Genomic DNA, 16,050 nt, shown 5'->3' on the forward strand with positions numbered 1-16,050 from the left:
TGTTTTGCTTTGTTTTTTTTAAGGTATCAAAAGACATCAATGTGAATTGACATACAGTATAAACATATCAAAATGCCTTTGTAGGGTGCACCAACGTCGTGTAAAGAGCATCAGTCACTAAGCAGTGGCTTGAATTTGCTGCAGTTTTTCTTTTCAGTGCCAGAGAGGAAATTCACCTGATACCGCTACAGTGTTGTTATGCTAAGTCTAGACTATAGTATAGTAGTGTGTTTGTTTCCCCTGTGGTTGCTCAAATGTCCTCACTGTTTGTCCTCCCCAGCCAACGGGTCATCCAGCAGCCACTTCCCTTCCACTGGCCCCCCCTCTACCACCAGCAACACCTCCTCGTCCCAGAAGAAGAAACCAGACCGCGAGCCACCTCCGGAGAAGCTGACCCAGCCCGAGCCGACGATGGTCATCTCCAGGCCGCGTCCGCTCTCCCTGCGTGGCCGGCCGCACGCCTGGGGCCTCCTGAAGGGCCGCAACAAGAGCTATTCGCTGGGCCACAGCTCAGGCGAGAAGAGTGCGCAGAGCGTGGCTCAGAGCCTGGCGCTGGCCAGCGAGGTGAAGGTGGGCCGCTCGCTGCTGGACGTGGACACGGAGGGCCAGAAGCGAGACTGCACCGTCCCCCTCTGCCGCATCCAGAGTGGACCCAACCGGACCTCGGTCTTTGAACTGGAGAAGGAGTTCCTCTCGTGAAGACACAAGCTGCTTCCGGCTGTTGCTCTGTCTCTGTCTATCTGTCTGTCTGTCTGCGTGTCTGCTGTCCTCCCTTCATGCCTCAGCGCAGTGGAGGGGTTGAGCTTACTGCCAGACAATGGCCTCCCAGTATGGAGAAAAGGCCTCACACGGTGCAAGACAGACTGTCCCAGATATGGAACACTCTGCCTCCTCTCTCCGTTTCAGCGGTCTGCCTCTCCCCCCGTTAGCCCCCTGGAGCACTAACTGACTGCCATCTCGTAGCATTCTCTCGTCAGAATCACTGGATCCCCCAACTGATCCCCTGATCAGTTTGGTTTTGGGTTTGTCATTTGACCATCTCCATATTGCCTGTACACTCATCTGCATTCAGGCCTTTGCTGCTGGAGTTCTCGTGTGGTACTTGTCCTTTTTTTTAATTTTTTTTTTTATTTATATCTGTATCTTGTTGCTAGGTAATTTAATATGGAAAAAATACATTTTTAAATAGTAACTGATGAAGTGATCAACATTCCATTTTGGCAGGCAAAATGGCCACTTACTTTCTCTATCTTGTTTTGTTTGGACATCATATGTCACAACCAAGAACTGGGCATTATGTATGCACCACATTATCGAACAAACCTCCTTTTTTATTCTTTACTACAGTGTTCATGTTATTTACATTCTGCTATATGAGCAGCCATGGTGCCCAGGAGCTGTGGTTGCCTGAGAGAGCATTCGTTTGGCAAAGACAAACCAGCCTCAACAGTAACAGAAGGATACCCATTGGTATGGCAGCTTAACAACTGATTTAAGATGCTTGTGAGCTTCCCCTCAGATGTGGTCAATGGCAGTAGAGTAGAGGACTACTACAAACTACACATTCTAGTTATGACTTATGGACACCTTTTGAAATGATTTTGATAAAAGCATGCAAAATCAATCTAAATCTTCAGATTAGCAATATGAATGTGAGATTGGCTGATATTGGTTCTTTTTTTTGTGTGTGTGGCTTGTTTGTTGTCATTAGTCTTGTCAGAGGCACTATGTGAAGGGTACCACCTGTTTGCAAAATAGCTGCACATAAGAGTTCTGTTAGACAGGCATCCTCTTTAGGTCATTTGTTTTTACACACACACACACACACACACACACACACACACACACACACACACACACACACACACACACGTACAGTAAGGGTAGTTCTCTGATGTGGAGAGTCCGTGAGAAGAAAGGGTGTTTTGGCAGTGGAAGCAGTTAGGCTTCCTCCATTTTTGCTGTTTTTATTTGTTCTGGTGGGTGGTTAGGTCTTGGCACCTTTGTATCACATGATATATGTGCATCTACTGTTGTTGTCTTGCACATGATAACAATTGCACACATTAACTGAACACACTGGAGTCTGTCCTGTCATGACAAGCTTATACTGTAATTTCCCCATTCAAATGTCTTGAAATATTTTTTTATGTTAACAAATATTTGTCTTTTTAAGTCAAAAACCTCAATTTGGATATACTCAATAGAAAAGAACATTTTTGGCCGTTGCGCGAAGTTTCTGTTTATAGAGCATCAGAAGCCTGTGCATGGTTACCACAGCTATTATTTACACAACTGAGTGACATTGAAATTAATAGTAGATTAGTGTCCTTATCAAGTGCTCAGTAAACGTTGACTACATTCCTGCCACTTCCTGAATGTCACTGATTGGCTAGTCACTGCCATGACTTCTTCTCAGAATGCTGCTCCAAGGCCCAATCAGTAGTGCTATTATGTTTTCCTGTGTTGTCCCAATGGCTGTATTTAAGTGATGGGATTAGTATTCTTGAGGTCCATTAGTAAAATTATGGTATGAGATACAGAGGGACGTTGAATGTTTATTTGGGATTGGAGTTTCCCAGACATCCATGTTTTTCCATCAGATTTCTGCATCTACACATGGTAAAAAAAAAAAAAACACTGATTCACTGTAAAATGCATGGATTATGTTCCCAAGTTTTCCACAATGTGAGACCAATTGATAAAAGCAGTTGCTTTTGATATCTAGTGTAATGTTTAGTTTAAAGAAATAACATTTTCGGTATGCTTTTGTGGGAAGCAACTGATGCAAGCACCTCGACTCTTAAGACGGTACCTCTTTGAAGACTCATGAAATAAAGAAGTTTGACTAGGGTGCCTCACATTTTCCTCAGACTTAAAGACTTTGTCGGTGGGAGACCCTTTCCAGTATCCAGCCTCAGAGATGAGATCTAGTCGGAAGAGCACAAACCTGCCCACCCGTTGGGACCTCTCATAGTGTTGGAGTGCCTTTTTGCTGAGCCTCTGATGGACTGTGATGGAAACAGGAAATAGATGATGGAGGCCTTCCCTGATTGGTTGGTTATTGAAGGGACCAAACAACTGCTCTTGCATTCCTGCATTTTCACCAAAGCTTACTCCTAGGGCAAGGGAGAGAATTTTTAAAACCAAGCCTTGGTTTCATGAAATTATCTAAAATGTCAAATTGACAAAAATGTGTATTTCATAGTTTTTTTTTTTTTTTAATTTGTTACATAGCTGAAACATGTACATAGCCTTACATGTGATTTTACCAGTATTGTGTGTCAGAGGACACCCGAGCGTTAATGAATAGTTCATGGATAGTTAACAGATCCCCAATCCACGTTTTCAAGCAATCTTTGATCCTAGCACACCAAAATGTGACCACAACAGCTAAAAATTCAATCTCACTAGATATGTTGTGGGTCAGGTGGGTTGTGTTGAAGCAATTTTTTTGGCTATTACCGGTCTTGTGTGTTTTTTTTATGTAATGTGACTACATGCTCATTCTGAATGTATGGTCATTCTGAAAGATATATTAGACACACTATCTGTTACCATCAATGTGTACTTGTACTTCTGAAACAATCACCTTTGATGAAAATTAAATATTTTTTGATTGTTGAATACACATTTTTGAAATCAGTGGCTGTGTTTTTACTTCACAATATAATCTATTTTGATAAATGGATGATTAGCAAAACTCCACAAGGTGAATTGTTTTCATAAGCCTGGTTGTCAAATGACTGGAAATTGTGATATTATGAATTGTAGATTCTATTTGATGTCTGAACTTTCAGGGTGTTGTTTGCTTACAGAAAGCAACTTCAATAAAGATCCACAATGTTTTTTGTTTTTTTTTCAAAAGCAAAAACATTCTGTTTGTATTCTTGACTTTCTTATGTAAGCACAATCACATAGTTTACATTACATCTTCTTAATGTAATAATTCAGACAGTTCCACTTGTCCAGTAACCTACTGTGTTGAGGTATGAGCAGATGCAGAACACACGTTAACAAACAACTAGTTACACACATAAGAGTAATAAACCAGAGAGCATGAAACCATCTAAACTAAAATGCCACATGGAAGCAAAGCACCCCTGTCGAAGACAAACCTGTTGAGTACTTTGAAAGGTCACATCAGGAGTTGAAGACTTCACAAATGTAATGCTAAACATCAGCATGTTCCAAACAAATAGTCCTACAGGCACTTTGCATGTCTTACTTACCATGTAACACACTGTACTGTATCTGTTGGCTTAAACGGCAAAGAAAATATGGGTCGCGGCTTAATGAACATGGGAAATTGTGGGGGAACCACTGTTTTAGATGAACATATACGATATAGTGTCGCACTGTGTGAAGCATGGACATGTGGACATGTGAAGCAAATGGTGGCCATACCAGATACTGACTGGTTTTCTGAAGAATGAGAGCGAAGGTATTCCATTTAGGCCTATACTGTGTACGTACAGGCACATGATCAAGTCCTTTAAACAGACAATGCACAAAAACAGGAAGGCATTAGCAACCTTTAAAGGTTGCATTGTTGACCCTTAGCTGGGCATTTCAACACACATCCTACATCAGTGTCCGTTCTACTTGTGCTGAGCAATCCTCTTCTTGTATGGTGTGCAGAAGGTCGGTCTAATATTGTCTATTCATCAATCTGTCTGTTCATCAGTCACCAACTCATCCTTTTGCTATTATAGTTGGCTTACACCAGCAAGATGATGCCCCAACGTTGGAGCTCAACTTTCAATCTCTGGACTACAGAAACATCTTGCACTGGAAAATGCAACCCAGCACCTTAGACACAGTTCTCTTCTCTGTGCAGTATAAAAATTAAGTCTGCTCTTTCATTTTGCCAGCGGCCAGATGATGCAATTGTGTATTTCACTACTGAACATAAAATGAATGCTGGAATTCTTGCAAAAAATGACATTGAGTTTCAATTTGATCAAGTTTAGTCATGTTTAACAGTATATTGTGCAATGTGCGTAAACTAAATGATCATCACACAATCTACATGAAATCAATGTGGGAATCTAGAAAACCTTAATACTACTCAAAGTTATTGACTTTGTCCGGAACTAACACATTTACTGTATCCTACATGCACAATAGGTTTGATAAAAGGGAAAAAATTACCATTTTGATGGATGTCACCTTCCCAGATATGGTGACAAGCAGTGGACAGAGTGGTACTACGCCAGAGTCCAAGCGTCCAGCAACTGTGTCCTATCAGAATGGACCCTGAGTCCCATGTTTTATTATCGGGGGTCAGGTAGAGGATAAAGTGTTTGTTATGGACAGTCAATCAGGAAGTGTCTGCCAAACATGTAAGTGCTTACAGCCATCCCTTTGACACAATCACATCAAGTTCCCAAATAAATTTGGCCTGCTAAGTGGAATAATGGACAATGGACACATTGTCCAAAATGGACAAATGGACACATAATGGGTGTCTATGTAGCTTCTCTGCAATTACAGTTTTTGCCCACTAAAAACAAATGCTTAGCTTCGAACCCTAAACTTCTTGTAACCATACCTTACACACATACCGTTACACATTGTATTTGCGCCGCTTTGCGCTTTGTTTGCAATTTATTCTGCAACTTATTGCAAAACTCTTTGTTCAAAAATGAAATATTTATCTTGTAATCATTGGGAAAACAATTCTATTCAAAATGCAGCCTTAGCACTACAAATAGATCTCAGATAAGCAATTTTGTTTTTTAGTTGTGCACCTGTTTAGTTGTGCACCTGCTTTATACTTGCCCCTGTACTCCCAGTTTCTACAACCAATTGATTTTTTTTTTTAGTGTGACAGTGAAAAGTATATGCAACCATACTGTATGCCTGTATTCTGTTATGAGTCTTTTCTTTACTGTTTCGTTTCGCCTCATCTAGTCCCTGCCTGACCATCTGCAAGTGTCATTCACGGAGCGGTCCCAGCCAGGTGCACGTGCGCAAGAGCAGCCATGCTAAACCATTGGGTCCAGGAGAAGATGGAAAGGCCAAAGCACATCGCGAGACTGTGCAGCGTGACATAAATCTATTTATCTTATCTGATCTATTTCTTTTCCTTTATCTCTTTGTTTTCAGTATTTTATTCTAGGCTACTTAGATGATTTAGATAATCGTGCCTCTCCTTTTCATGTAATCTTTATTCATCCCATATACTGTACGTTTCACTATATCATAATCTTATTCTCTTGTGTTCTGATTCTTATTTAAATGTGAAAAGTATGTTTCTGTGTTTGTAGTCTAGCATTTGGTTGTGATGATTCGGCCAGTCATCACAATTGTCATGTTGCTGAATTCTGCAAAAAGTGTGTAAGCAACTGTAAAAAGATTAATAGAAAAAATAGAAATGCAATGAGTGCCTATTCAGCCCTTTGATTGGACCCCAATAAGAAAAGTTTGTAACACCTGGTAGACCTACACATTACATAGATTATATCACAGTTTTCTGATTGCTTAGGCACCATTTTTGCAACTATTGGCTATTTTTTTTAACTAAAGGCCAAACTCTACACATTAAAAACAGGACCTACACTATACTAGCAAAAAATGAATGTATTGCAAAAGCACACAATTCTTGCAAAACTGTTCAAACTTTTAAAAATTGTGTTTTTGTGTCTGAAACACCATCATGTGAATAAGCACACAAAACACAAACTTACACTGAAAGTAAATGAAAAGCTCTTATGGCGTATCAGTTTGCAATAGAGTCCTGTTATACATGATATAGTGATGTAAACATGCATACCATATTCAAACAAGTAAATCAAGTATGGATGTTTATTTCAATACAAATAAAGAGGTGGGGGTTCAAACAACAAAAAAACAGTAGAAGAAAACAATCATCATTTTGCAAGGATGGAAAAACAACAGAAAAATAATTAGGTTAGATCTTAAAACGAATGTGTTAAAGAGATGTGTTAAAAAAACAACGCAAGTTGTGTTATTTTAAAGACATATTGTGTAACAAATAAAAAAAGGAAACAACACAAACTGTGCTGTCCCTATTTGGACACAGAGATGTTTTAAAAACAACGCAAGTTGTGTTGTTTTCAATACATTTGTTTTTTAAGAGTGCACCATCTTTTCAGTTCTGTCCGTAAGATTCCCTCTCCTCCCTCTCCTCCTCTTACTTATTCATCTCCTGGTTCTCATCCTCGTTTCCCTCCTCCAATTCTGACTTTTACTCTCTGTCGTATATGGTCCACCACTGTAATCCAGACCAAATGCTAACCAGAGGCTTATTTATAGTGTTCAAGCTCCAATTGCTGAGTGAACTAAAACTGTTTTAACATGTCAATGTGGGAAGGCAAATTGTGCATCAATAATCACTGTTATTGTATAAGCATTAAAAAAACCTGTAAAACATTTTACAAACATCATTATAATGTGTATGTACAAAGTACAGCTGAGGTCAGGAAGCTTTTCAAGTCAAGTCTAACGGATGAGGATCTACAGTTGTGCAGGTGTTCAGTCAGCAATCCAGTACAATATTCTCCCTGAGTGTGACAGATGAGGGGCACACACATGTCCAGTTGACAATCCAGTGCCATTTTCTCCCTGAATAACATAGAATAGAATAGAATAGAATAAATCTTTAATGTCCACCAAGGTGGAAATTTTTCTTTGGCTCACCAGACATAAAAGACAGATAGACATACAGCCACAATATCGTCTCAGACATATGAGTTGAAATATCATGATAACATACACAGAAAAGAATAAGAGTAAAAAAAATACATAGAAATAAAAGTAAAAGAAATAAAAGAAATAGCATCTCAGTTTTATATTATCACTTGGTCTGATTGAGGATACTGATGGCATTTGGAGTAAAGGATTTTTTAAATACACTTTTGGCCAGAGGCGCTCTGTAGCGCCTCTCAGACTTCAGGAGCTCAAACTGGCTAGAAAGAGGGTGTGTACTATCTACAATGATTTTCCTAGCTTTCTTCCTCATTCTGTCAGTATATATTTGTGTCAGATGTCTTTGAGGTCTTCCTACAATTTTACTAGCCATTGACACTATCCTGTTTAGTTTGTTTCTGGATCTACAGCTTAGGTGTCCAAACCAAGCAGAGAGGTGAAAGGTTAACACACTTTCAATGTGTGTGGTGTATACTAGCTCAGTTATCTGAGCACTAACACCTAGACGGCTCAGTCTTCTGAGGAGACTGAGTCGTTGTGAGCATTTCTTAAAAATGTACTCGGTGTTGTCTGAAAAACTCAGATGGTTGTCAACAACCGTACCTGGGTATTTAAAAGTTCCCACAGTTTCAACTGCTAGGCCATTAAAGGAGAATTCCGGTGTGATATTGACCTAAAGTGTATTGAAACATGATACCGAGTGTGAACGTATGTCTCATAGCCCATCTCGGCTTGTCCCCTGCACTCCAAAATCTGGCGCTAGTTAGCCGATGCTACCAACAGCTTTTTCAACAGTGGTGCTTCGGCATCGGGCTAGCCATGCAAATAAATCACTGTTTTACACCCATTTACGAGGCTCAATGTATCTCCACACTTCATTGGTAGACTTCCGAGGGCCCTGACATTTAAAACGAGACATTGAGAACTTTGAAAAAGCACTGGTAGTTTACTTACAAGACGATTTATACAGACAGTACCTTCACGAAGTTTAGCGTTTGCAGCCATCTTGAATTTAGTCACGATAAGTCGAGCAATGAGTAAGAATGAACAGGTATGATAAGGGATCAGATTCCAAAAATAATTCAGTGGAAATGCATGGATTCCAGTTTCTTCCAGTAGCAATTCATACTCCACATTCCATGAAAGATGGGGGCAGTATACCTCCAGAAAGTGAGTTGGTCTACACTAGAGTAACAACCGAGACACGTGTATTGCAGTTTGGCTGGCGGTTATGTTGCCCGCATACCGCCTCCCATGGCCGAAACTGATATTATGACACCTGTCGGGCTGTGGCTAGTAATTTAGCATGCTAATTCAGGTTGATATCTCTGCAGCACTATACCTTGTCATTTTTTTAATGACATCATCGCCATTATTTCTTCTCATTCTTTAGATGTGTGTAGCTCATTTTTTGGATATTTTTACCTCAATTCTTACACATGGCACCTTTAAATGTCAGGGCCCTCGGAAGTCTACCAATGAAGTGTGGAGATACATTGAGCCTCGTAAATGGGTGTAAAACAGTGATTTATTTGCATGGCTAGCCCGATGCCGAAGCACCACTATTGAAAAAGCTGTTGGTAGCATCGGCTAACTAGCGCCAGATTTTGGAGTGCAGGGGACAAGCCGAGATGGGCTATGAGACATACGTTCACACTCGGTATCATGTTTCAATACACTTTAGGTCAATATCACACCGGAATTCTCCTTTAAGTGAAACTGGCTCTGTTGTGTCTTGTTTTTTGCAGAAGACTAACTCCTTTGTTTTTGACACATTGATCTCTAGCTCGCTATCATTGCACCATGCTTCAAGGGCCTTTATGTGTGCTAGATAGGAGGCCTTACCAGAGGGGTCAGTTTTTTGTAAGAGGCCTACTAACGCCATGTCATCCGCATATTTTATCCATTTAAAGAGGCTATCATTGATAGAGAACTCGTTAGTAAATAGAGAGAAAAGTAGAGGGGAAAGGACGCTGCCTTGTGGGCAGCCTGTACTGATGGTTTGCACTCCTGACAAAATGCCATTTACACATACCCTCTGAGGACGACAGGAGAGGAAGTCTCTGATCCAGAGAATTAGGCCCTTATCTATGTTAATTTTGGCTAGTCTTTGCAGGAGAATGTGTAGTTTAATGGAATTAAAAGGTGCGCTAAATTCTACAAATAAGACTATAGCACATCCCGTAGGAAGTGCAAGCTGTTTTGAAATAGAGTCTAGAAGGACCAGCACAGCATCGGCTGTCCCTCTGTCACTTCTATATGCAAACAGCAGCGGATCTAACAAGCTGGTAACTTGAGAGGTCAGAATATCCACCAGAACTCTCTCCATTATTTTACACAATATGGAGGTGATGGATATAGGTCGGAAATCTTCAGGCTGACTCGCACCTGGCTTTTTTGGTATGGACCGTATTAGAGAAAATTTCCAGGACGTGGATACACCTGCAGCTAGGAGGGCGTTAAATAGCCTTGAAAAGACACCTTTTAATTGTGGGGCACAGTCTTTCAGTAAGCGGGCTTTCAGGCCATCTGGGCCAGTGGCTTTATTCGGTTTCAGTTTGGTGAGGCTTTTGTTAACAGCTTTTTCTGTAATAAATATTGGTGAACCTATAGTGGAGATTTTTGCAGATTTCATTGCACTCAACCTTGTAGGAAACATGCAGGAAAGATTATGGTAAACCTAAAGGACAACTGCAGAGTATAAGCCTTGCTGAACTACATAAAGTCGAAGTCACAAGGCAAAAAGAGAACCTTGTTTAAGGACTCGTCTAAATGCCCAACGTCTGACTCTCTAACTGCATGGCTGCGCTGCTCATTTAGTTGCTACACTTAAAACGAGTTGGCTAGTTAGACAGGCGGTGGCACAATGCTCATGTGCTCACAGCAAGGTGAAAAAGAGCTTGAACTGAGGAGCAGATGGTGCTGACCTAACTGTTGCATCTATGAGTGACTAAAAGGGAACTCACCGAGGGCCCTTGCTGCCTATGGTGTGGTGACACAGGTCATAGGGCCCCTGTCACTGACTTGCCCTCGCCGGGGGACCAGCGTCTCGGCCTGGAGGCAGTAACTCGTTTTGGGCTTCAGGTTAACGATCCTTAGCTCTTTGCTACAGACATCGATGTCATGCTGCTCCTAGAGATTGAATAGTACACTTACAATTAGCTCATGCAAACCGTTATTTATAGTCACATATAGCTGCAATTAATATTACTTAACATACATTGCCTCCTTTGTAAGAGCGCAAAAAAAAAAAAAAAGATACAGACTTGACAGTGCATATCCTTACCCTGTTCTACTGTTTTATGTTTGCAGAATCTGAACTCGGTGCCATGCATGCCTTTTTAAAAAGAGAAGTTTAGAGGAGGAAGTCCTGGCCCCTACCTGCTCTCCATTGTCATGGGTGAGGTATATCCTGAAGCGGACCCTCTCGTATTTGGTTATTGGGATGAGTCCTCCATTAGCCCTCCTGTGAGCGGTGCGAGGGGCTTGGACACGGATCACAATGCTTTGCTCGGTCACATTCAGCTTCAACGTTGGTGGGCTGAACAATGCTGCAAAAACAAGACAAAGACATTGTGATGTTTCCGTTCAGTGAAAAAAACCATGGTCATATTTTGGCTGAACTCAAGAATTTCAGATGTAACACCAGCAGCCTGTAACTCTGTTGCTGTTTAGAGTAATGGGATGGATGGGTACTTACATGCCCACTGAGGGAAGAACCTGGTACTCAGGGTCCATTCTGATATGACACCGTTGCTGGACGCTTGGACTCTGGCATAGTACCACTCCCTTGGGTCTGACGTCTCTTTGCTGAGGTCACATCGGTGCTGACTGATGTTCTGACAGTGTTGTACATCTGTCCACTGTTTGTCACCATATCTGTCATCGGAAATGGTCATTTATTCCCTTTCATCAAAGTTACTGTGCATGCAATGTAGGTTACAGTAGTAGTGTTAGTACCAGATAAAGTCAATAACTAAGTTCTCAATTAGTTTTTCTAGATTGATTCTTCCCAGACTCCAGGTAGATTGTGTAATGATCATTTAGTATATGCATATTGCACAGTATTGCTGTTAAACATTATTGCTATGTAGCTCGAGTTGCTGCAGTTAGAGTAACCAGGCAGCTACTGTGCTACACTTTGGGGGCATCTTTCAAAATACAATACTCGGTGACCTCAGGAAACAGAGATCAATGCGAAAAATCACCGGATTTTCCTTTAAGTCTCGCAATAATCATTGATTTTATGTTCAGTAGTGGAAACACAACTGTATCATCCGGGCACTGGCGAAATGAAAGAGCAGACTTACATTTTATACTGCACAGAGAAGAGAACTGTGTCTAAGGTGCTGGGTTGCATTTTCCAGTGCAAGATGTTTCTGTAGTCCAGAGATTGAAAGTTGAGCTCCAACGTTGGGGCATCATCTTGCTGGTGTAAGCCAACTATAATAGCAAAAGGATGAGTTGGTGACTGATGAACAGACAGACAGGAGACAGACAGACAGACAGGAGACAGACAGACAGACAGACGGACGGACAGGGACAGGTTGACAGATTAATGGATAATCATAGATGTACCGACCTGCTGCACACCATACAAGAAGAGCGTTGCTCAGCACAATTAGTGGAATAGACACTGACATGTCGGCAGCCAGAGTAGGATGTGTGTTGAAATGGCCAGCTAAGGGTCAGCAATGCAACTTTTAAATAGGCACTTCCACACATGTGCACTTCCTGTTTTTATCCTATTGTCTATTCATAGGACATGGTCAGGTGCATCTACGTACAAGTAAAAAGATCTCTGGTAACACTTTACGGTAAGGGTACATGAATTATCATATACATAAATCATGAATTAATTCATGCATGAATTCATGATAATTAATTCTTAATTGCATGAATTCATGATAATTAATACTTCATTCCTTAATATCTCATGAATCATCAGGAATTGACATGAGTTCATAGTCTGTCATTGGTGACCACATACAGGAACAGCACATCACCTAAAGCATTACTGTTGGTACGGTGGGCACATCATTATGAATTATGATTTATTAAGCATGATCATGAATATTTCTTTTTCTGCCAAAATGTGGTAATCTCTGCTCAAATTCTAATTTGAACACAACTTTGCAGTTCTCTAAACACATATCATTATTCACCACTTTAGTTAAGGGGCCACAGACATGATGAACTAATGAGCAATTAACGTTAAATTCATGTAATCATGATGGATCATGCTTAAGAAATCTTAAATCATAATGATGTTCCCATCATACCTAATGTCTTAGTTGATGTGTTGTTCATGCATGAGGTCATGAATGAGAGACTGAACTCATGTCAATTTCTGATGATTCATAAGATATAAAGGAATGAAGTAATGCATAAATCATGAATTAATTTATGTATGAGGGGCATTCATGGCCTACTGGTTAGGGCTTTGGGCTTGGAACCGAAGGGTTACCGGTTCGATCCCCGACCAGTAGGAGCGGCTGAAGTGCCCTTGAGCAAGGCACCTAACCCCTCACTGTCTGCTTCCCAAGCGCTGCTGTAGCAAGGCAGCTCACTGCTCCGGGTGTGTGCTTCACCTTCACCTCACTGTGTGTTCACTGTGTGCACTGTGTGTTCACTAATTTACAGATGGGATAAATGCAGAGACTAGACGAAAGTATACTTGGCCTAGAAACCTGATATACATTTACATGATAATGCATAAAGTGTTACCAATTGTAGTTCCGACCCTAATAAAGGTCTTTCTTCAAGATGAACTGCACATTTTAGAGTGCTTTTTGTCTTAAACAGTCCAAGGCATATCTGTGCCAAACAGCATACTTTATAATCAGCATCTTTTGATATGTACTATAACATCTAAAGCATCCCAAACATGCCTAGTAGGTGATATATGTCTAGTGAGTATGTAGGTCCTGCAAGAACTGGGATGCTTTCAACTCCCAGGCATTGTGTACAGATTCTTACAACATGGGGCCATGCATTATCATGCTGCAACATGATGGCGATGATGGTGGATGAATGTCATTGGAATGGGCTGGATCTCATCAATGCATGTCTGTGCATTCAAATTGGCGTCAATAAAACCCGTTGTGCAGTCCCTTGACCCCACTGCCACCATGGGCCACTCTGAGGCTGACAAGCACTCAGATGAGCTTCCCTGAAACGGTTCTTGACCATTTGTGCAGAAATTCTGCAGTTGTGTAAACTTTTAAACTCAGCTGTCTGGGTGGCTGATCTCAGATGATGTATCTGGTAAAGATGCTAGATGTGCTGGCAGCTGTTTTTGTCTGAGGAGCTGTTTTTGCAGAAGTGGAGACTATAACGTGTAAGGTTTTGAACATTATTTTTTTATTATTATTTTGGCATGCAATAGACATTGTAGTGTAGGAAGCCAAAGGGTGTAGATATTTGAAAATAAGTAAAGAAAGATCCATAATTTTGGTATTGGGTAAGCTCAGGGCCGGTTCTAGCCTACTACAATTGGGTGGGCTGGTAGAAATATTGGGCTGGCAACATAGAAAAGCTGTGAAATTGGATAAAAATTGACATAAACACAAGAAACAAACAAAAACAATCAGTACTACCTAGCAATAGCTGCCTGGCTGCTCTGGCTGTTGGCTGCAGCAACTCAAGCTCGGTAGCAACAATTGTTTTCGGTTTTTTCTTCTTACCAACTCAATGACTTTGGGAAACAGAGATCTACGTGAAAAATGGCCAGAGTTTTTTCTTTAAGGCAAGGAGAGGTGTATCTAACATATACAAGCACAGCTATGTACCAGCTAGCTACCATTACACTCAAAGTCAACTCATCTACATCCAAACTGGGTTTGAGGCTGCACACTGTGCAGATGCCCAACTGAAACACCAGTCTATGGGTTGAAATAAAAAACAATTCCTGACTTTGTTTCGGGTGGGCAAGACACAATGCTTGGGTGAGCTTAGCCCACCTTGGCTCCTGCCTAGAGCCGGCCCTGGGTAAGCTTGTCAGTGCAAAACAAATGACGCTTTCTAGTGTGTTCATTGACTGTGTATTGTGTGAAAGAAACATGATTTGTGTCAATTGGTATGGTTAATCACAGACAGATGTGGTGCTAATTGTGTTGAGAAGGTGACAAAAGTATGTAACAAAAGATATGGAGTAAATTCATAACCCCCCCACCACCACTACCACCACCAACAGCAAACTCCATTCTCTTCAAGATTATCGTGTGTGTGTGTTTGTATTTGTGTGAGTGTGTGTGTGTGTGTGTACAGAGAGAGATGATCTATTATCTATTATCTACTACCTATCTATTATCACCAAGCCTCACAGGTAAAGCTGAAGCGAAACCCCAAAAGACAACAAAGACTGCGGAACTATCATAAAGGTCATCTCACATGGTAATGGTGTCCTTGCTTCCTCCACCAGTGCTGGATGTAATGGAAACAGTGCAATGGCAATGAGACAGCAAATATCCGGTGAGGGGAGTCCCTGGGCGTCAGCTGATGCTCAGACGTCCGGGAACCTTTGGAGTTCTTGTTCATTTTGCGAATTTTGAATTGAGCCAACAGGAAGTTTAGGTCACTGCCTGGGGGGTCCTTCTCAAGAGTTGGTAGCAAATCTATCAAAAGCCTAGAAGCAGAGCCCATTGATGACAAAATGCATTTAATATCAGTTCCAAATGTTTTGGTGTACTCGTTATACTTGCCCTGACGAAGAGAACAAGCTCAAATCCTCTACTCCAAACATAGAGTACATATCATGTGTCTTAATTAGCTTCTCCGCAAGGCCCTGCCAGTGGAATGATGATGCTGTGACTATCCATATAAAGGGTTTATGAGGTTGTTGTGTCTAAAGCAGTGTTTCTCAAACCTTTTCAGACTAAGGATCACTTAACCGATAAAAGAAAAGCCTCACGGACCACCTAACTAAAAACAAAAGTAGACCTACTTCAACAGTATTACACAATAGGCCTACTCAATGAACCACCTTGCTTATTGTCTTTGCACCTTGCTTATTGTCTCAGAGAATTCATATGATTTAAACTGGCATAGTTTACATAGGCAGTGTTGCAGAACTATTTGGATTTACATACAAGTTGGTTCAATATTGCAAACAACTCATCTTATATTTTACCACGCCTGCTCGTGGACCACATGGGATAGCTTGTGGACCACCAGTGGTCCCCGGACAAGTCTTTGAGAAACACTGGTCTAAAGTCTTGTCCCCCACGATTGACAGTAAACATTTAATTTAAGTTTGAGATCTTTGTGGATCCACATCTTTCTGAGGGAGGCACTCTGCAACAGTTACTACAAGCCTAGATCATATGCCTGATCTCTTTTGATATTTGAGATTTGCTTTGCAATGGTCAGGGTTTA

At 41.1% G+C, this 16,050-nt stretch overlaps 2 protein-coding genes across 5 annotated transcripts in view; one reads left to right on the top strand and one right to left on the bottom strand.

Annotated features, from left to right (window-relative positions):
• Positions 1-3,863, top strand: part of map3k21 (mitogen-activated protein kinase kinase kinase 21) — a 29,293-nt gene extending 25,430 nt beyond the window's left edge. For all 4 annotated transcript variants that reach the window (XM_042065419.1, XM_042065420.1, XM_042065421.1 and 1 more), the window contains one exon: positions 281-3,863. In XM_042065419.1, the coding sequence (XP_041921353.1) occupies positions 281-699 (419 nt within the window). In that variant the 3' untranslated portion in view covers positions 700-3,863. The remainder of the gene's footprint in view (positions 1-280) is intronic.
• A 3,149-nt stretch (positions 3,864-7,012) lies between these two features.
• il22ra2 (interleukin 22 receptor, alpha 2) lies at positions 7,013-12,519 on the bottom strand. The gene is made up of 6 exons (XM_042065640.1): positions 12,257-12,519; positions 11,985-12,117; positions 11,375-11,553; positions 11,056-11,225; positions 10,641-10,806; positions 7,013-7,590 (listed from the first exon to the last, which is right to left on the bottom strand). The coding sequence occupies exons 1-5, from the start codon at positions 12,315-12,317 to the stop codon at positions 10,657-10,659; spliced, it is 693 nt and encodes a 230-aa protein (XP_041921574.1). The 5' UTR covers positions 12,318-12,519; the 3' UTR covers positions 7,013-7,590; positions 10,641-10,656.
• Positions 12,520-16,050: the final 3,531 nt, after the last annotated feature.

Source organism: Alosa sapidissima, chromosome 16 (genome assembly GCF_018492685.1).
Source record: "Alosa sapidissima isolate fAloSap1 chromosome 16, fAloSap1.pri, whole genome shotgun sequence".
NCBI lineage: Eukaryota > Metazoa > Chordata > Actinopteri > Clupeiformes > Clupeidae > Alosa > Alosa sapidissima.